This window comes from Hyla sarda, chromosome 6, assembly GCF_029499605.1.
Source record: "Hyla sarda isolate aHylSar1 chromosome 6, aHylSar1.hap1, whole genome shotgun sequence".
Lineage (NCBI taxonomy): Eukaryota > Metazoa > Chordata > Amphibia > Anura > Hylidae > Hyla > Hyla sarda.
In genome coordinates, this window is record NC_079194.1 from 85,315,532 (window position 1) to 85,338,613 (window position 23,082).

General features: G+C 43.1%; 1 protein-coding gene across 1 annotated transcript in view; it reads right to left on the minus strand.

The window, feature by feature from the left end:
- TKT (transketolase) overlaps window positions 1-18,750 on the minus strand; it is a 58,456-nt gene extending 39,706 nt beyond the window's left edge. The window contains exon 1 of the mRNA XM_056524353.1: window positions 18,489-18,750. Within this exon, the coding sequence (XP_056380328.1) occupies window positions 18,489-18,595 (107 nt within the window). The 5' untranslated portion in view covers window positions 18,596-18,750. The remainder of the gene's footprint in view (window positions 1-18,488) is intronic.
- Between the last annotated feature and the right edge of the window lie 4,332 nt (window positions 18,751-23,082).

The following is a 23,082-nucleotide window of genomic DNA, read 5'->3' on the forward strand; positions in this document are numbered from 1 at the left end:
ATATTTTAGACTGTTCTTCCATGCAAATGTGTTTCTGTTAAGCAACATTTCTGGGCTGCCTTAAAGGGGTACTCCACTGCTCAGCATTTGGAACTGTTCCTAACGCTGGAGCGGGGAGTTTGTGATGCCATAGCCATGATGTCACAATACTCTGGCCCCATGATCGCCAGTCATCAGACAAGGAGCGAACATGCTTCGGGGGCTGATGGTAATGGGGTGCCGCGTGAAAGATCACGGGGGACCCCTGCGATCAGGCATCTTATCCCCTTTGGATAGGGGATAAGATGTCTTAGCGCCGGAGTACCCCTTTAAGATGAGCAGCAGTGCCTTCCTTCATAGTGTTCTACCATGAACACCTACCTGCTTCGTGTCTTTATAATAGCGGGCACGTGAACAGAGTTTTATGTAGTTTCTTTTGCTGTTACCCTTGGATTCCTTCTCACTTCTTTGAGGATTGCCCATTGTGTTCCTGGAGTGATCTTAACAGGACTCCCACAACAAACCTGATTTTTTTATTTCTTGACAACCATGGAATGATCAGGCCATATTTTATTAGTAAAAATTGCATCTTCAAGTAATTTCACAAGATTCGCTTACTTTTTCTTGCAACTGTGCAGCAAGGTAATGTCTTAACTGGTTGACACAATCTTATTCCTAGTTGGGAAAGTGGGGGGAGATGGTTTCCTCACTGCAACAGGAAAGTGTGTCATGTAAATGTGGTCTACACTGTCATCAGCTACAGCTTCATGAGTTAGGCTGCATTCACACCACGTTTTTGCAATACAGTTCCTGTATCAGGTTTCTGATGAAAAACGGATTCCTCAAAACCTGACTAAACTGTATCAAAAAGTGTGTACAAATTTTAACCCATATACGGATGAAAACTGTATACGGTTTGAAAAATGATGTCCAGTTGCATCCGTTTTTTTTTAAAGAAAATAACGTACCGTATACGTTTTTAACTTTTCATTCCATTTTGAATAAAGTTTCACTTGTTTGATTGAAATTTCAAGAAAAAAAACTGTGCAAAGTCAAAAACCGTATGGTGAAAACCTGATAGAACCGTACGCACATACAGTTCTGTACAGTTCCCATTGACTTCCATGTTAAAAAAAAAAAATGTATACGGCTTAATACAGTTTTTCACCCGGACCAAGAAACGTGGTAGACTACAGTTTTGGGTACGGGAAAAAAAACTGGACAAAACCGTATGAGATGCAAAACGGACTAAACCGGATGATGCGTTGGACATACGGTTTACAATGTTAAGTCAATGCATACAGTTTTCTATACAGTTCCATACGGTTTTTAACTTGAAACCATATAAGGGAACTGTATAACAAAAACGTGGTGTGCATGCACCCTTATAGGGGGACACCTGAAAGTTTCTCGCTACAAAATACTGCTAGTTAGAAAAAATAAGTATTGCAAGATTCTGCAACATTCTATGATTTCTTTTTTTGTTCAGCAAATAATGACAGGAGAAGTCCTGTTTTATCCTTTTCTTCTGCGTCACTGACTGTGAATGCTATTCTCCCCTATTTGCCTGGATCTATGGAGCTAATTTCCCACAATAAATTTATGTTCTATTTTACTACTTTTAGTACTTTTCATTTTACATCACAGAATCATAAAGTCCAATAAACTACAACTGTTCACAACCAAATCAGTGCGATACAGGTCAAAACCACATGCAGGTTAGAACAGACACAGACACAGACGCCCGTACACATGCTGGAAATACTGATTACTCATCCTTATAGAGCAGAATGAAAGTTAGTTCCAAGATTTGAACACATGTTCTAGTTTACATTTGTTACGGTCAAACAAAAGAAGAATTCTACATGCAAGTTAAACATTTCCAACCCTGCAAACTGCACTTATACTTAGCCGAAGTCTAGATCAGTCTCCTCTTCATGGCCTGAAAATGGGAGCAGGTAGAGGTAAAAATAAGACCAGTGTCCAATCAAGTATGGTCAGAAAAAAGAAAGATCGGAAAGTAGCAGCCGCAGAAATCCCTATAGATAGAGCAATAAGGCATAATGCACAAAACACATACACAAAGCTTGTATACAGGCACAAGGAGTCCCTGAAATGTTCTCATATTGTGGCATATATAGCTATGGCCCTTACTGTATCAGAGCTCAATTACAGTGGTCCCTCAAGTTACAATATTAATTGGTTCCAGGACAACCATTGTATGTTGAGATCATAACTCTATGGAAACCTGGTAATTGGTTCTGAAGCCCCAAAATGTCATCCAAAAATAGGAAAAAGTGAGGATTAAAGGGGTTATCCAGGAAAAAACTTTTATATTATATATCTCAACTGGCTCCAGAAAGTTAAACAGATTTGTAAATTACTTCTATTAAAAAAAAATCTTAATCCTTTCAGTACTTATGAGCTTCTGAAGTTGAGTTGTTCTTTTCTGTCTAAGTGCTCTCTGATGACACGTGTCTCGGGAACCGCCCAGTTTAGAAGAAAATCCCCATAGCAAACCTCTTCTAAACTGGGCGGTTCCAGAGACAGGTGTCATCAGAGAGCACTTAGACAGAAAAGAACAACTCAACTTCAGAAGCTCATAAATACTAAAAGGATTAAGATTTTTTAATAGAAGTAATTTACAAATCTGTCTAACTTTCTGGAGCCAGTTGTTATATAAAAAAAAGTTTTTTCCTGGATAACCCCTTTAACCCCTTAAGGACTCAGACAATTTAATTTTTACGTTTTCATTTTTTCCTCCTCGCCTTCTAAAAATCATAACTCTTTTATATTTTCATCCACAGACTAGTATGAGGGCTTGTTTTTTGCGCGACCAGTTGTCCTTTGTAATGACATAGCTCATTATATCATAAAATGTATGGCGCAACCAAAAAACACTATTTTTGTGGGGAAATTAAAATGAAAAACGCAATTTTGCTAATTTTGGAAGGTTTCTTTTTCACGCCGTACAATTTATGGTAAAAATGACGTGTGTTCTTTATTCTGAGGGTCAGTACGATTAAAATGATACCCATTATTACATACTTTTATATTATTGTTGCGCTTAAAAAAAAATCACAAACTTTTTAACCAAATTAGTACGTTTATAATCCCTTTATTTTGATGACCTATAACTTTTTTATTTTTCCGTATAAGCGGCGGTATGGGGGCTCATTTTTTGCGCCATGATCTGTACTTTTTTTTGATACCACATTTGCATATAAAAAAACTTTTAATACATTTTTTATAATTTTTTTTTTTAATAAAATGTATTAAAAAAGTAGGAATTTTGGACTTTTTTTTTTTTTCGTTCACGCCGTTAACTGTACGGGATCATTAACATTTTATTTTAATAGTTCGGACATTTATGCATGCGGCGTTACCAAATATGTCTATAAAAAAAATGTTTTACGCTTTTTGGGGGTAAAATAGGAAAAAACGGACGTTTTACTTTTTTATTGGGGGAGGGGATTTTTCACTTTTTTTTTACTTTTACTTATACATTTTTTTACATTTTTATTTACACTTGAATAGTCCCCATAGGGGACTATTCATAGCAATACCATGATTGCTAATACTGATCTGTTCTATGTATAGGACATAGAACAGATCAGTATTATCGGTCATCTCCTGCTCTGGTCTGCTCGATCACAGACCAGAGCAGGAGACGCCGGGAGCCGCACGGAGGAAGGTGAGGGGACCTCCGTGCGGCGTTATGAATGATCGGATCCCCGCAGCAGCGCTGCGGGCGATCCGATCATTCATTCAAATCGCGCACTGCCGCAGATGCCGGGATCTGTATTGATCCCGTCACCTGAGGGGTTAATGGCGGACGCCCGCGAGACCGCGGGCGTCAGCCATTGCCGGCGGGTCCCTGGCTGCGATCAGCAGCCGGGATTAGCCGCGCATGACACGGGCATCGCTCCGATGCCCGCGGTTATGCTTAGGACGTAAATGTACGTCCTGGTGCGTTAAGTACCACCGCACCAGGACGTACATTTACGTCCTGCGTCCTTAAGGGGTTAAAGAAAAATAAGTAGATAACTAATATAGATAAAGCAAGTCCTAGGAAGAGCTGCTGGGAGCTGTAAATCACTGTCTATTTCAGTGTTTTCCAACCAGGGTGCCTTCAACTGTTGCAAAACTACAACTCCCAGCATGCCCGGACAGCCTTTGGCTGTCCGGGCATGCTGGGAGTTGTAGTTTTGCAACAGCTGTAGGCACCCTCGTTGAGAAACACTGGTCTATGTAGAGGACAGGAGCTTCTTCAGGGTCCTGTACAGTACATACAGTGTCCTAAAAAAGTTAAATGGAGCCGCCCTTACTCGGTGTCCAAGCAGCTAACCATGGCACAGGTTAAAAGTAGTACAGAACATGTAATACCTCCCTGTACTGTAGGGGGTGCTACCAGACACCAGTCAGTGCATGCGCTTTAGGAATACAGGAGTTTTATCAGTGACATGTCCATTCTGATTGGTCAGTTCTTCCAGCCATTGACATGTTTGGCAGATTCCATAGCATTGTATGTTGAGTCTGGTTTCAAGTTACAATGGTCCAGAAAAGACCATTGTATGTTGAAACTATTGTATGTAGAGGCCATTGTAAGTTGAGGGATCACTGAAGTCAATACAGCCTGACAATACTTCTATTATCTTGCAGACTAGAAGCGTCATCTGGAGTTGATCAAATATTAACGTGGTGAATTTTCTATGTTCCTATTTAATTTTGTAAGATCCTTTTGGTTGTAAAACTGCAATAAAAGGAATATTACATAACGAAACAAAAAGGGACCAACTAATCTTCTTTACTAGTGTCATAACTACCCATCAGTTCTCATTGCATGATGCCTGTTCCTCATACACAATCCTTACACAACAGCGCTGTGTGTCCTAACAGGACAGCAGTTCCACAACGCGGCGTTTGAAATTGCGCATTACATAAGATTACACCACAAATTCCACTGGTATTCAAAGGGCAGACTCAGGGCGGCTGAACTGTTCTGAACAAGACAAATAAAGATGGCTTAAAGGCCTGACTGCCCACGGGGAATGGCACATGCCAACTCATCACTACTTAAAGCAACACCGGAAAATTTTTTGGGCTCCATTCTTGAAAAGACGTAAAATTTTAACTTTAGCACCTTTTATTTTATCTATTTATATATCATCTGTTCAGTGTGTGTTTGAACATTTGTTAAGCGTACCTTCCTCAGTGGAGCTGTGATCAGAGATTAAAGGGGTACTCCGGTGGAAATCTTTTTTTTTTTTTTTTTTTTTATCAACTGGTGCCAGAAAGTTAAACAGATTTGTAAATTACTTCTATTAAAAAATCTTAATCCTTCCTGTACTTATTAGCTGCTGAATACTACAGCGGAAATTCTTTTCTTTTTGAAACACAGAGCAGACATCATGAGCACAGTGCTCTCTGCTGACATCTCTGTCCATTTTAGGAACTGGCCAGAACAGCATATGTTTGCTATGGGGATTTCCTTTTACTCTGGACAGTTCCTAAAATGGACAGAGATGTCAGCAGAGAGCACTGTGCTCATGTCAGCAGACAGCTCTGTGTTTCAAACAGAAAATAATTTCCACTGTAGTATTCAGCAGCTAGAATAGAAGTAATTTACAAATCTGTTTAACTTTCTGGCACCAGTTGATTTAAAAAAAAAAAAGTTTTTCACCGGAGTACCCCTTTAAACAGATTTGTAAATTACTTCTATTAAAAAATCTTAATCCTTCCAGTACTTATTAGCTGCTGAATAGTACAGAGGAAATTCTTTTCTTTTTGGAACACAGAGCTCTCTGCTGACATCATGACCACAGTGCTCTCTGCTGACATATCTGTCCATTTTAAGAACTGTCCAGAGTAGGAGAAAATCCCCATAGCAAACATACGCTGCTCTGGACAGTTCCTAAAATGGATAGAGATGTCAGCAGAGAGCACTGTGCTTGTGATGTCAGCAGAGAGCACCGTGTTCCAAAAAGAAAATAATTTCCTCTGTAGTATACAGTTGCTAATAAGTACTGGAAGGATTAAGATTTTTTAATAGAAGTAATTTACAAATCTATTCAACTTTCTGGCACCAGTTGATTTAAAAAAAAAAGTATTCCACGGGAGTACCCCTTTAAGTCCTTCTCAGCGCAGACTATTTCTTACTATTTTTAGTGCAACACATCAATAGTACAGTAACCCCCCGACATGCGATGGCCCCGACATATGATCAAATCGACATACAATGCTTTTATATGTCGGGGCCATCGCATTAACTGCTATCCAACAGCGCAAAATGCTTAATCAGCTGTCGGATAGCAGTTTAAGCATCCCTGGCAGGTTCACTTACCTATCCCCGCTGTTCCGGGTCCACTTCGCGATCCTCTGGCGTCTTCTGCATCTTCTCCAGGGTCCGGGCCTCGCTTTCCGGCGTCGTCATTACGTCGCTACGCTATTAAATGCACTTTTTACATTGCACGAATCCCTCAACATGCGATGGTTTCGACAAACGATGGGTCGCTTGGAACTAATTATCATCGTATGTTGAGGGACCACTGTACTAAATTACAGGGTACCTTTAGTTGTGCAGCAGATTGGGCATCTCTACTGCCCGTGTACAGTGTTTGTTATATAAGTTTCTATTTATATATCATGTCTACCTGTCTTCTCTTTTCTTTGTTACCACAAGTACTTTGAATCAAGCAAATGCAGCCAGAGGTGGGCACATGGCACTCACCTGAACTGGTACTTCTGCCAGGCACTGCCATACAACATATACACTCATGACATATCCAGGGGTCAAATTCTGGAAAAAAATGTGAGGGAACTCCATTCAAGGGCTGGTCCTGCAGGACTCCTGCCAATGGGAATGGTGTTCCTGCTGGGAAAAAAGGGCAGGAACTCAGTTCCCATGCATTCTTGCAGAACTTATATCCCTACTGAAGAGGTGGCAGCTGAATCCTGGTACTCAATGAAGTGGGTACACTAATCACCCAGAGTTGGCTGTTGTTTCAAGCCTTGAAAGACAGGATCCGGAGCCCGTTGGCCATATTCTTCAGGGCATGAAGGGTCTGCTGGTCAGAATTGTATTAATCCACCATATCCAATCTATTTATCCACTGCATGCAGCACTCCATGTAAGGCTGGGTTCACACTACGTTTTGTCCCATACGGGAGCGCATACGGCAGGAGGGAGCTAAAACCTCGCGCTCCCGTATGTGACCGTATGCGCTCCCGTATGCCATTCACTTCAATGAGCCGACCGGAGTGAAACGTTCGGTCCGGTCGGCTCATTTTTGCGCCGTATGCGCTTTTACAACCGGACCTAAAACCGTGGTCAACCACGGTTTTAGGTCCGGTTGTAAAAGCGCATACGGCGCAAAAATGAGCCGACCGGACCGAACGTTTCACTCCGGTCGGCTCATTGAAGTGAATGGCATACGGGAGCGCATACGGTCACATACGGGAGCGCGAGGTTTTAGCTCCCTCCTGCCGTATGCGCTCCCGTATGGGACAAAACGTAGTGTGAACCCACCCTTAATTGGGTGCCAGCTGGTCCACACCTAGATCAACCAGTGTGACAATGTAAATAAATCCAAAAAAAGGTCACAGCCCTCTGTTAGGGGTAGGGTCACACATTCTGTATTTTCTGCAGCTGATTTCGCTAACCCATGACTTCAATGGGTAGAAAAACACACAGCAGAAAATATGCAGCAAAATACACGTGTGACCCTACCCTAAAAGTGCAAAAATATGTGATTTATTCAACCATGAAAACACAACCAACATTTTATTCCAACATTAGGGCTTTTTTAGGCTTAAATAAAAAGACCCAATGTTGAACTGAAATGTTGCATATCTATCTATATCTATCTCTCTATCTTATATCTATGTATCTCATATCTATCTATCTATATTATCTATCTATCTATGTATATTATCTATCTATGTATCTCATATATATCTATCTTATATCTATCTATCTATCTATGTATATTATCTATCTATGTATATTATCTATCTATCTATGTATATTATCTATCTATCTATCTATGTATATTATCTATCTATGTATCTCATATCTATCTATCTATATTATCTATCTATCTATCTATGTATATTATCTATCTATGTATCTCATATATATCTATCTTATATCTATCTATCTACGCACCCTCTATCATGTTGTATAATGTACTTCAAACTGGCTTCTTTAATTTCTCAACAATTATTACTTAGATTTTGGCTATTTTAATATTGCTTCTTCTGTTTTTAGGCCTCTTTCAAAATAACAACCTCATGTTTCAAGTAAACTTCCTTCATTCATGGCAGATAACATGCTGAAACATTTAGGAGAATGGAGAAGCCTTCTGGAGTTGCCAAATAGATATAAATGTACACATAATATGAATAGATAAAGAATAGGTATATGATGTTTTGCATGGGGTGGGGGCTGTCCTATACCTCTCTGGTTAATGGCTTATCTTGCCAACAACACAAGGATCAGGCAACTAAACATGGCGACCCTTAGCTCCCCCAACATCATCTATAAGTAGAGAGTCAGGAGGCCCTCATACACACTCAATGGTCAGCAAGTGCCACCAAAATCATAGGAATTAGACAACATTTATCTAATGTAAACAGCTAAAAGGGGTATTCCTATCTAAAGATGATATCTCCTATCCACAGAATATTGGGATAATAAGCTGATCAGTGGGGTGCCCCAGTAATCCAGAGAATGGGGAGCAATTGTCCCTGGAGTGAGTGGTGCACACTACACATGGACAAACAGCGTTCTATACATTTTCTATAGGACTTACGAACACGGAGTCCAGTGCACACAATTAATTCTGGCAACAATTTTGTCCCCTTCCTCAGGATTGATGGGGGTTCCAGTCAGATATCTCCCCCCCCCCCCCCCCACACACACACACAGGCCAGCTAGTGAATAGGGGATGGAAATGGGTATACCACTTTTAGGAATACCAAGAGATGGGAATACCAATTTTAGGAATTTTACTATAGCTATCTTCAGGGGCGTAGCAGCTATAGAGGTAGCAGTCGAACCAGCGTCCTGGTGCCTAAGGGGGCCCCAAAACACATCTGCCTCATAAGAGACCAGTATTTGAATTGGCATATGGGGCCCTGTTGCTGATTTTGCATTGGGGCCCCAAAGGTACAGAGCTACACCTCTGGCTGGAAGCTATCTACTATTATCGCTTTTTGGTTAGAATTGACATTTCAATACATAAACAGGAGCAGCCAGAACATAAGGGGCCCGCTGGCTATGAATGGAGGAAGGAATTGGAGGGATTTCCACATAACTGGGATGTCAGGGATAGGATAAGCTGATGTGTTTGGTCAGGACAGCCGATTCTCAGAAGCTCGGAGATAGCGGGAGCCTCAGGACATCTGGCACACCAGCGTACCAAGGGCATCTTGTGTTTTGTTATTCATTCATTCTGACTGTGCTTTTCTGTGTGAAAATAAGCATAAATTATTGCGCTCTGAGCCAGAAATCGCCCATCATTACAGGCTGAGACACATTCTGGAATTCAGGGAGTCTATTATACTAGTCTGATCTCACCTTCCAGCGCCAACTATAAAGTAATGCAAGGATTTACTATACTGCCTGGAAATTATGGCCCTTTCTTTTCACACGATTTAGCAAAACTTGGAACGAGGCCCTATTCCACCATGACAACCTTCAGAGGCAAGTCTACCTGATAGGAAGCTTAATGACTATATTGGTCTCCCTAATGCACAAGGATAGTGGGGGAGATTTATCAAAACCTGTGCAGAGGAAATGTGGTGCTGTTGCCCATAGCAACCAATCAGATTTTTTCCCTGCACAGGTTTTAAAATGTCACAATAGTGGAATAATGTGTATCATGATGTCACAATACAGGGATAATGAGGGAAATTTATGAAGACTGGTGTGAGTTTTAGAAAGGGGGGGACGTGCACCAAATTCAAAAGTCGCACAGACTTTGATGAAAGACCACAGAACTGCTCTATCTCAAGCTGGGCTCACATCACGTTTTTGCAATACAGTTTCTGTATCAGGTTTTTCATAAAAAAACGGATTCCTCAAAACCGGACTAAACTGTATCAAAACGTGTGTAAAAATTTTAACCCGTATACAGTTGAAAACCGTATACGGTTGTAAAAAATGATGTCCGGTTGCATCTGTTTTTTAAGAGAAAAAACGTATAAGTTTTTAACTTTTCATTCCATTATGAATAAAGTTTCACTTGTTTGATTGAAATTCCAAGAAAAAAAAACTGTGCAAAGTCAAAAACCGTATGGAACAGTACGCACATACGGTTCTGTACGGTTCCCATTGACTCCCATGTGAAAAAAAAGTACACGTTTCAATGCGTTTTTTTACCCGAACAAAAACCGTGAAAGGCTACAGTTTTGGGTCCGGGAAAAAAAACTGACAAAACCGTAAAGGATGCAAAACAGACACAACCTGATGCATCTTTTGACATACGGTTTTCAATACGGTTCCGTATGGTTTTCAAACTTTATACGGGAACTGTATTGCAAAAACGTGGTGTGAACCCAGCCTAGTCTGGTTAAATGTTGCAGATAAGTGGCAGCCGGGCAACAATTGTATCAAATGAAGAAATATAGGTACAGTGCATAGTGAAAGTATTCGGCTCCCTTGAACTTTTCGACCTTTTTCCACATTTCAGGCTTCAAACATGAAGATATAAAACTGTCATTTTTTTGTGAAGAATCAACAACAAGTGGGACACAATCATGAAGTGGAACTAAATTTATTGGATATTTCAAACTTTGTTAACAAATATAAAACTGAAAAATTGGGCGTGCAAAAATTATTCAGCCCCTTTACTTTCAGTGCAGCAAACTCTCTCCAGAAGTTCAGTGAAGGTCTCTGAATGATCCAATGTTGACCTAAATAACTAATGATGATAAATAGAATCCACCTGTGTGTAATTAAGTCTCCGTATCAATGTAGCTGCACTGTGATAGTCTCAGAGGTCCGTTTAAAAAGCAGAGACCATCATGAAGAACAAGGAACACACCAGGCACACTACAAAGACCTGGCCGTCCCTCTAAACTTTCAGCTCATACAAGGAGAAGACTGATCAGAGATGCAGCCAAGAGGCCCTTGATCACTCTGGATGAACTGCAGAGATTTACAGCTGAGGTGGGAGACTCTGTCCATAGGACAACAATCAGTCGTATACTGCACAAATCTGGCCTTTATGGAAGAGTGGCAAGATATCCATAAAAAGTGTTGTTTAAAGTTTGCCACAAGCCACCTGGGAGACACCAAACATGTGGGAGAAGGTGCTCTGGTCAGATGAAACCAAAATCAAACTTTTTGGCAACAATGCAAAACGTTATGTTTGGCGTAAAAGCAACACAGCTCATCACCCTGAACACACCATCCCCACTGTCAAACATGGTGGTGGCAGCATCATGGTTTGGGCTTTTCTTCAGCAGGGACAGGGAAGATGGTTAAAATTGATGGGAAGGTGGATGGAGCCAAATACAGGACCATTCTACAAGAAAACCTGATGGAGTCTGCAAAAGACCTGAGACTGGTGACGGAGATTTGTCTTCCAACAAGACAATGATCCAAAACATAAAGCAAAATCTACAATGGAATGGTTCACAAATAAACGTATCCAGGTGTTAGAATGGCCAAGTCAAAGTCCAGACCTGAATCCAATCGAGAATCTGTGGAAAGAACTGAAAACTGCTGTTCACAAACGCTCTCCATCCAACCTCACTGAGCTCCAGCTGTTCACAAACGCTCTCCATCCAACCTCACTGAGCTCCAGCTGTTCACAAACGCTCTCCATCCAACCTCACTGAGCTCCAGCTGTTCACAAACGCTCTCCATCCAACCTCACTGAGCTCCAGCTGTTCACAAACGCTCTCCATCCAACCTCACTGAGCTCCAGCTGTTCACAAACGCTCTCCATCCAACCTCACTGAGCTCCAGCTGTTCACAAACGCTCTCCATCCAACCTCACTGAGCTCCAGCTGTTCACAAACGCTCTCCATCCAACCTCACTGAGCTCCAGCTGTTCACAAACGCTCTCCATCCAACCTCACTGAGCTCCAGCTGTTCACAAACGCTCTCCATCCAACCTCACTGAGCACAAGCTGTTATGCAAGGAGGAATAGGCAAAAATGTCAGTCTCTCGATCTGCAAAACTGATAGAGACACCCCAAGTGACTTACAGCTGTAATCGCTGAAAAAGGTGGCGCTACAAAGTATTACTGTATTTTTCGCCGTATAAGACGCACTTTTTCTTCCCCAAAACTGGGGGGAAAAAGTCGGTGCGTCTTATACGGCGAATACACCCCTATCACGGCGGTCCCTGTGGCCATCAACGGCCGGGACCCGCGGCTAATACAGGACATCACCGATCGCGGTGATGCCCTGTATTAACCCTTCAGACACGGCGATCAAAGCTGACTGCCACGTCTGAAGGGAAAGTGACACTAACCCGGCTATTCAGTCGGGCTGTTCGGGACCGCCGCGATTTCACCGCGGCAGTCCCGAACAGCCCGACTGAATAGCCGGATTAGTGCTTACAGGACACCGGGGGGGATCTTACCTGCCTCCTCGGTGTCTTCTCCGTTCAGGGATCCCCTGTATGGCCGGCGCTCTCCTTCCTCGTCATCACGTCGTCGCGTACGTGCGTCGGCATGCGTAACGACGTGATGGCGGCGACGGAGAGCGAGGATACCCGGCCGGCAGCAGAGACGTTCCGGAGCGAAAGGGGACACGGCGACAGCGATGGAGCGACATCCAGGGCAGCGGTGACGGGTCCGGAGCGGCGGGGACACGTGAGTATTACCTCCTATGCAGTGGTCTTCAATCTGCGGACCTCCAGATGTTGCAAAACTACAACTCCCAGCATGCCCGGACAGCCAACGGCTGTCCTGAAATGCTGGGAGTTGTAGTTTTGCAACATCTTGAGGTCCGCAGGTTGAAGACCACTATTGGGTTCAAAATCTTTATTTTTTTAGATTTTGCACCTATAAATTGGGTGCGTCTTATACTGCGAAAAATACAGTAACTTAAGGGGCTGAATAATTTTGCACGCCTAATTTTTCAGTTTTTTATTTGTTAAAAAAGTTTGAAACATCCAATAAATTTTGTTCCACTTCATGATTGTGTCCCACGTGTTGTTGATTCTTCACAAAAAAATTACACAGTTTTAGATCTTTATGTTTGAAGTCTGAGATGTGGCAAAAGGTCAAAAAGTTCAAGGGGGCCGAATACTTTCACTATGCACTGTAAATGAGCACACATAAAAAATCTTACATGTCCCAACAGGCTGCTGAAGTAGAAAACCAATGTTGGCAGATTTTATGTAAACCTGGCACAATTCCATGATTTATAAGGTATAGTACGGCTTTTGGAAAGAGAGGTGTTTGCACTGTCTCCATCAGAAGTCAATGACCAGAGAAAGCCTAGACCTAGTCTGCTTAACGCTAAGTTTTTGTTTCTGGCATTTTTTGGAAAACGATCAATGCAGTTTTTGAGCCAAAGTCAGAAGTGGATCCATAAGGGAGGAGAAGTGTAAGTTCTTCCTTTATATGTCCTATTCCTTTTGAATACACTTCTGGCTTTGGCTCAAAAACTGCAGTGGCAGATATCCAAAAACTGCCAGAAAAAAAAAAAAACAAGTGGAAACTAAGCCTTTATGGAAATTATTATTCAGAGACAAAAAACGTGGTGTGAACTGAACCTTACTGGCATTACCAAGGCTGCTGATTGGCTGCAGGCACTACACTAGGGGCCATATACAGTATCTGCTCTGAATCAGAGGAGGATTGAAGAAGTAGGTACTGTTTTCTTTTTTTTAAGTAATATTTGTGGGGGGGGGGGGCTCCCCCAAAAACCGAACAACTCCTTTAAACTATTCAATATATTTCTCATTGTCAAATAAATAAATATCTCTCTCTCTCTCTATATATATATATATATATATATATATATATATATATATTTTGTAAAGGTAGAAGAAAAATCACTTGCACTCACCGGTCCTGTGATTCTTGGTATGCCGGATTATCCGTTCGTGCCGGTAGACGTGGAGATGAGGGCGCTCAGAGGCTAACAGCCGTTTTCGCGCACGGCTGTGCGCGAAAATGGCTGTTAGCCTCTGAGCGCCCTCATCTCCACGTCTCCCGACACGAACGAATAATCCGGCATACCAAGAATCACAGGACCGGTGAGTGCTGATTTTTCTTCTACCTTTACATTGGATATACTAGTACCTTTTCGCACTTAGCACCACGGCAGTGATATAGAAGAAAGGCAGCTACGGATATTGCCAAGGATTGATTGTATAAAATAATTAAAAATAAAGACAGTGCCCTCCGAAATCTACAATATCATATATTTACATTCCTTTAATCTGGCATTAATTGGCCCGCTCAGTGCTGAACCATCACATTCTTTGTAAAAATATACGTGAATTTATATTTATTTATATTTTTATATTTATTCCTACACTTTGTAGTGTATAAATAAAAAGGGCTCAGTAGTATTATCCCTCTCATGTCAGTACATCCTTCCTCCCACGCCCGCGGCACTCTTTTCTCTGGGACAGGTAACAGGTAATTCTCTGGTATTCCTTTCTTACACAAGAATCATTTTATGTGATGATTGTAGGTTGATGGACTTTGTATTACTTCCTGGTCACTATTTCCTTGTATCACTCCGCCCATGTTACAGTATAGGTGATTACTAATATATGACATAATTCTGTACAGCTTAGTATAAGGAAACACATTCCCCATCCCCTACTTTATCAGACACTCCGCGTACATTATGTATCGTGTTCTTTTAATGCATTGAGGAATTTCACTATGAGCAATCGTCTAATGTGATATAATGGGGGAGATTTATCAAAACTAGTGGACAGACAAAGTTGCCCAGTTGCCCATAGCAACCAATCAGATTGCTTCTTTCATTTTTCACAGGCCTAGTAAATAATGAAAGAAGCGATCTGATTGGTTGCTATGGGCAACTTTGCCTGTCCACTGGTTTTGATAAATCACCCCCAATACTACTACTATATTATTGTCTAATGTAATATTTTATGTCTACTATATTATTGTCTAATGTAATATTTTATGTCTACTATATTATTGTCTAATGTGATATTTTATGTCTACTATATTATTGTCTAATGTAATATTTTATGTCTACTATATTATTGTCTAATGTGATATTTTATTTCTAATATATTGTTGTCTAATTATGATGTTATTATTAGAATTATTCCGAATCCAGGTCTATAAAGGAATCACAGAGGACACCATCCATACCCATAAGGGCGTGTACACACTGGTACAAACCTTACCCATGTGTACGGCTGCTGTCAGTGTAGGGGCTTATACTGAAGCTTCTATTGTTTTTTTTTTTTTATGTGAGCATTTTTTGCCCATTGGAACATACTAATAGAGCAGTGTTTTTCATAAAGTGTGCCTCCAGCTGTATCAAAACTACAACTCCCAGCATGCCCGGACAGCCTTTGGCTGTCCGGGCATGCTAGGATTTGTAGTTTTGCGACAGCTGGAGGCACGCTGGTTGGGAAACACTGCCTTAGAGTGTCTCCTTACTGGCCATAACCTTTGTGTTTATAAGGGTATGTTCACACTACGGAATTCCACAAGCGGAATTCCGCAGTGTGAACTTAACATTAGTGTGAACGGGTCTCCACAAGACCCGTTCACACTGCGGAATTTCAGCGGCGGACAATTCCGCCGCTGAAATTGTTCCGCGCAAAGAAAGAACATGTTCATTCTTTGCGCGGAAGTCCGCGAGCACTGCATAGCAGTCAATGGTGATAGCGCAGTGCCGCCCGGTCCTTCCGCCGCCGCCGCCGGCTGCCAGTCTGAATCTCCGCTCGCTGAATTCAGCGAGCGGAGATTCTGTTCACACTCTGTAGTGTGAACAAACCCTAACAGTTGCTGAATTCACACTATTGGAAATTGGCTGTTAAACGGCCCTTAGAAAATCCCATTATAGTCTATGGGATTTCTACATTATCCGTTTTAACCCATTATAGCCCGCATGCACTATTTCTCCCGTTACTATCTTCCATCACAAAATAATGTCCCTTATTAATAACGGGCTATAACGGGTTAAAACGGATAATGTAAAAATCCCATAGACTATAATGGGATTTTCTAACGGCCGTTTAATGGCCGATTTTCAGGGTTTTTGTGACGGATGTTTATGATGGATCTTTTAACGGATGAATTTTATAATGTGAAAGCAGCCTTAAAGGGGTACTTCATTGGAAAAAAAATGTTTAAATCAAGTAGTGCCAGAAAGCTATAAAGATTTGTAAATTACTTCTACTTAAAAATCCTAATCTTTCCAGTACTTATCAGCTGCTGTATGCTCCACAGGAAGTTTTGTAGTTCTTTCCAGTCTGACCACAGTGCTCTCACCTCTGTCTGTGTCAGGAACTGTCCTGCAAATCCCCACAGCAAACCATTACTGCTCTGAACAGTCACAGACAGAGGCGGCAGCACTGTGGTCAGACTGGAAAGAACTATACAACTTCCTCTGTAGTATACAGCAGCTGATAAGTACCTGAAGGAATAATATTTTTAAATAAAAGTAATTTACAAATCTGTATAGCTTTTTGGCACCAGTTAATTTGAAAAAAAAATTTGGGCCACCGGAGTCCTGTCAGATTGAACAAAATATATATTTTTTTATATTACTCAGTATCTAATCCTGACCATGTACATCTAATTTTTATGTGTCTAGCACCTTTTTGTTTTTATATACACTTTTATTGTAGCTCACTAGTCTGAATTCCTCTCAAAGGGAGGGGGCGTGGCCTCACTGTGCAGGTCTCCGCCCCCTCCCTCAGTATGCTGTCTGCTCACATCTCCCCTAGCATTAGCAAAACTACAATTCCCAGCATGTCCACACTGTCAGGGCATGCTGGGAGTTGTAGTTTCAGACAGATTTATGTACCCTAAACCTATGCCTGCCCCGCTCCTCTGGGCTCTCAGCAGCGGCGTTGTCCGGGGGTCGGCAGCTGGCCAGGAGATTTAGCCCCGCACATCCGCAACACTGTAAAGGACTCACCCGGGCGGCGGTGTCTGGCTGCGGTGTCAGGCGGCAGTGTCCGGGGTTCGGCGATGTCCGGGGGTCGGCAGCCCCCCTCCCTACCATGCGGTGGATACTCGGGACGTGGGGTGATACCAATGCACCGTGAGCCTTCCCCATCCTGATCAGAGGCTCACTGAGGTCCATACGCTCGCTTGCTCCCAGCTGTCAATCAGAGGATGTGTCCATGACATAGCCAATGACCGCTGGACACGGCAGACTGGGGAACCTTAGCTGACTGGGTTTTTCACCCTGAATTAGTTAAAAATTTCTAATGAAAGCAATTGCAAAACCTATTGGTTTTACAACATATTAAAAGTTTTTGCATCTGACAGGACCCAAGCTGGACTGAGAGACTTTACAGGAAACAATTCTCTGTCCGTCCTTAGGATGCTGGACTGTGCAGGTGTCTGGCTCAGGCAATACATGCTTATCTTTCTCTATATATACAATACATTAATATATCTATATCTATATATATGTAACAATATATAATGTATCTTTATATAATGCATCTATCTATTGTATTTCTGTCTCTCTCAGATCTACTCTGTTATATTTATCCGTCAATTATATCTATTTATGTGTAATGTGTAACTATTCTCATCAATCTAACCATCTATATATAACTACCAGGGTAGCGGAGCAGACACAATGGCGGTGATGGAGCACAACTCTCAAGAAACAATCATAGTTATGCTTTCTAAAGATAGAAATGCTTATAAATCTGAATGGGCCCCATAGTTATCTTTGTCCCTGCTGTGTGAATTATTACTGTACTTTGATATCATTCCTTTTCCCCTCTATTATGTGAATTATTACTGTACTTTGATATCATTCCTTTTCCCCTCTATTATGTGAATTATTACTGTACTTTGATATCATTCCTTTTCCCCTCTATTATGTGAATTATTACTGTACTTTGATATCATTCCTTTTCCCCTCTATTATGTGAATTATTACTGTACTTTGATATCATTCCTTTTCCCCTCTATTATGTGAATTATGACTTTGCATTGTATACCTGTGCTGTGATATCACTGTGCACTATAGTGGGGCCCCTCTCCAGCGTCTGCTATGGGGCCCTAAGGTTACAGGTCTTATCTACCAATGGATATTCTGTCATCTTCAGTGGTCTCCAACCTGCGGACCTCCAGATGTTGCAAAACTACAACTCCCAGCATGCCCGGACAGCCTTTGGCTGTCCGGGCATGCTGGGAGTTGTAGTTTTGCAACATCTGGAGGTCCGCAGGTTGGAGACCAATTCTATCTAATCTCTGTTGACCTGGGCAGTGGGTGTAACAGGTACCTGGGCCGGGCACTACCACACTCCACATGACTTCTACCTTACAGGAGAGCACATCCTCCCGGTACTCACCCGGAGCCGGCCGCGGTCGTGGCCTTGATAGACAGGATGCGCAGCCGGTTGGCCGTGTCCTTCAGCGCCTGCAGGGTCTGCTGGTCGGGCTTGTGATAATCCGCCATGGTGAATCTGCGGCTGCCGGGGATTAGTGAGGAGTGTGCGGGCACTGACAGCTGGAGACACCCGGGGACTGCACAAGGAGTCCCAATAAAAGGAGCCAGAGGAAGGCGGGCACAGGGGGGAGGCGGCACCGGGGAGGTGCGGGGACATGACAGGAGGAGGAGGAGGAGGGCAGGAGCTTCCTGGTACCACAGTGTGTGGATAGTGTATACAGTGTGCAGGGCTGGTATAGTGTATACAGTGTGCAGGGCTGGTATAATGTATACAGTGTGCAGGGCAGATATAGTGTATACAGTGTGCAGGGCCGGTATAGTGTATACAGTGTGCAGGGCTGGTATACAGTGTATACAGTGTGCAGGGCCGGTATAATGTATACAGTGTGCAGGGCAGATATAGTGTATACAGTGTGCAGGGCCGGTATAGTGTATACAGTGTGCAGGGCCGGTATAGTGTATACAGTGTGCAGGGCCGGTATAGTGTATACATAGTGCAGGGCCGGTATAGTGTATACAGTGTGTATATAGTGTATACAGTGTGCAGGGCCGGTATAGTGTATACAGTGTGCAGGGCCGGTATAATGTATACAGTGTGCAGGGCAGATATAGTGTATACAGTGTGTATATAGTGTATACAGTGTATACAGTGTGCAGGGCTGGTATAGTGTATACAGTGTGCAGGGCTGGTATAGTGTATACAGTGTGCAGGGCAGATATAGTGTATACAGTGTGTATATAGTGTATACAGTGTATACAGTGTGCAGGGCCGGTATAGTGTATACAGTGTGCAGGGCCGGTATAGTGTATACAGTGTGCAGGGCCGGTATAGTGTATACAGTGTGCAGGGCTGGTATAGTGTATATAGTGTATACAGTGTGCAGGGCAGATATAGTGTATACAGTGTGTATATAGTGTATACAGTGTGCAGGGCTGGTATAGTGTATACAGTGTGCAGGGCCGGTATAGTGTATACAGTGTGTATATAGTGTATACAGTGTGCAGGGCTGGTATAGTGTATACAGTGTGCAGGGCCGGTATAGTGTATACAGTGTGCAGGGCCGGTATAGTGTATACAGAGTGCAGGGCCGGTATAGTGTATACAGTGTGCAGGGCAGATATAGTGTATACAGTGTGTATATAGCGTATACAGTGTGCAGGGCCGGTATAGTGTATACAGCGTGCAGGGCCGGTATAGTGTATACAGTGTGCAGGGCCGGTATAGTGTATACAGTGTGCAGGGCCGGTATAGTGTATACAGTGTGCAGGGCCGGTATAGTGTATACAGTGTGTATATAGTGTATACAGTGTGCAGGGCTGGTATAGTGTATACAGTGTGCAGGGCCGGTATAGTGTATACAGTGTGCAGGGCCGGTATAGTGTATACAGAGTGCAGGGCCGGTATAGTGTATACAGTGTGCAGGGCAGATATAGTGTATACAGTGTGTATATAGCGTATACAGCGTGCAGGGCCGGTATAGTGTATACAGCGTGCAGGGCCGGTATAGTGTATACAGTGTGCAGGGCCGGTATAGTGTATACAGTGTGCAGGGCCGGTATAGTGTATACAGTGTGCAGGGCCGGTATAGTGTATACAGTGTGCAGGGCCGGTATAGTGTATACAGTGTGCAGGGCCGGTATAGTGTATACAGTGTGCAGGGCCGGTATAGTGTATACAGTGTGTATATAGTGTATACAGTGTGCAGGGCTGGTATAGTGTATACAGTGTGCAGGGCCGGTATAGTGTATACAGTGTGCAGGGCCGGTATAGTGTATACAGAGTGCAGGGCCGGTATAGTGTATACAGTGTGCAGGGCAGATATAGTGTATACAGTGTGTATATAGCGTATACAGTGTGCAGGGCCGGTATAGTGTATACAGCGTGCAGGGCCGGTATAGTGTATACAGTGTGCAGGGCCGGTATAGTGTATACAGTGTGCAGGGCCGGTATAGTGTATACAGTGTGCAGGGCCGGTATAGTGTATACAGTGTGTATATAGTGTATACAGTGTGCAGGGCTGGTATAGTGTATACAGTGTGCAGGGCCGGTATAGTGTATACAGTGTGCAGGGCCGGTATAGTGTATACAGAGTGCAGGGCCGGTATAGTGTATACAGTGTGCAGGGCAGATATAGTGTATACAGTGTGTATATAGTGTATACAGTGTGCAGGGCCAATATAGTGTATACAGTGTGCAGGGCTGGTATAGTGTATACAGTGTGCAGGGCAGATATAGTGTATACAGTGTGTATATAGTGTATACAGTGTGCAGGGCCAATATAGTGTATACAGTGTGCAGGGCTGGTATAGTGCATACATTGTGCAGGGCAGATATAGTGTATACAGTGTGTGTATATAGTGTATACAGTGTGCAGGGCCAATATAGTGTATACAGTGTGCAGGGCCGGTATAGTGTATACAGTGTGCAGGGCTGGTATAGTGTATACAGTGTGCAGGGCTGGTATAGTGTATATAGTGTATACAGTGTGCAGGGCAGATATAGTGTATACAGTGTGTATATAGTGTATACAGTGTGCAGGGCCAATATAGTGTATACAGTGTGCAGGGCCAATATAGTGTATACAGTGTGCAGGGCCGGTATAGTGTATACAGTGTGCAGGGCTGGTATAGTGTATACAGTGTGCAGGGCTGGTATAGTGTATATAGTGTATACAGTGTGCAGGGCAGATATAGTGTATACAGTGTGTATATAGTGTATACAGTGTGCAGGGCCAATATAGTGTATACAGTGTGCAGGGCCGGTATAGTGTATACAGTGTGCAGGGCTGGTATAGTGTATACAGTGTGTATATAGTGTATACAGTGTGCAGGGCCAATATAGTGTATACAGTGTGCAGGGCCGGTATAGTGTATACAGTGTGCAGGGCCGATATAGTGTATACAGTGTGCAGGGACGGTATAGTGTATACAGTGTGCAGGGACGGTATAGTGTATACAGTGTGCGGTGCTGGGCCGATATAGTGTATACAGTGTACAGGGCCGATATAGTGTATACAGCGTGCAGGGCCGATATAGTGTATACAGTGTGCAGGGCCGATATAGTGTATACAGTGTGCAGGGCCGGTATAGTGTATACAGTGTGCACTGCAGGGCCTATATAGTGTATACAGTGTGCCCTGCAGGGCCTATATAGTGTATACAGTGTGCACTGCAGGGCCAATATAGTGTATACAGTGTACGGTGCTGGGCCGATATAGTGTATACAGTGTGTGGTGCTGGGCCGATATAGTGTATACAGTGTGCACTGCTGGGCCGATACAGTGTATACAGTGTGTACTGCAGGGCCGGTATAGTGTATACAGTGTGCACTGCAGGGCCGATATAGTGTATACAGTGTGCACTGCAGGGCCTATATAGCTTATACAGTGTGCACTGCAGGGCCGATATAGTGTATACAGTGTGCTGGGCCGATATAGTGTATACAGTGTGTGATGCTCGGCAGATATAGTGTATACAGTGTGGGGTGCTGGGCCGATATAGTGTATACAGTGTGCACTGCAGGGCCGATATAGTGTATACAGTGTGCGGTGCTGGGCCGATATAGTGTATACAGTGTGCGGTGGTGGGCCGATATAGTGTATACCGTGCGCATTGCTGGGCAGATATAGTGTATACAGTGTGTACTGCAGGGCCAATATAGTGTATACAGTGTGAGGTGCTGGGCCGATATAGTGTATACAGTGTGCACTGCAGGGCCGATATAGTGTATACAGCGTTCGGTGCTGGGCAGATATAGTGTATACAGTGTGCACTGCAGGGCCAATATAGTGTATACAGTGCACTGGGCCGATATAGTGTATACAGTGTGCAGGGCCGATATAGTGTATACAGTGTGCAGGGCCGATATAGTGTATACAGTGTGCTGGGCCGATATAGTGTATACAGTGCGCTGGGCCGATAGTGTATACAGTGTGCTGGGCCGATATAGTGTATACAGTGTGCTGTGCTGGGCCGATATAGTGTATACAGTGTGCTGTGCTGGGCCGATATAGTGTATACAGTGTGCTGTGCTGGGCCAATATAGTGTATACAGTGTGCGGTGCTGGGCTGATACAGTGTATACTGTGTGCGGTACTGGGCCGATATAGTGTATACAGTGTACACCAGAGGGCTGATACAGTGTATTCCCTATATAACAAGGATTCTATCCAGCTCCGGAGATGGGCAGGGCTATTGTGCCATGTCCTTATGCCACCATGTCCCCTGAAAAATGTCACAATGCCCACATAACAGTGTTAGCCATATTGCCAATTAACAGTGTGAACCACAGTGCCCCATAACCCCGCGGGACACATTTCCCCATAACAGTGTCTTACACAGTGCCAGGCAAAGTGTCCCAATAACAGAGATGGTCACGGTGTTCAAAGACGGTGCCAACCACTGTATTCCCAGCCAAAGTATTCCTTTATTATTTCCACCATAACAGTGCCAACTACAGTGCCCTCTTAACCATGCTAGCCACATTTCCCAATAAT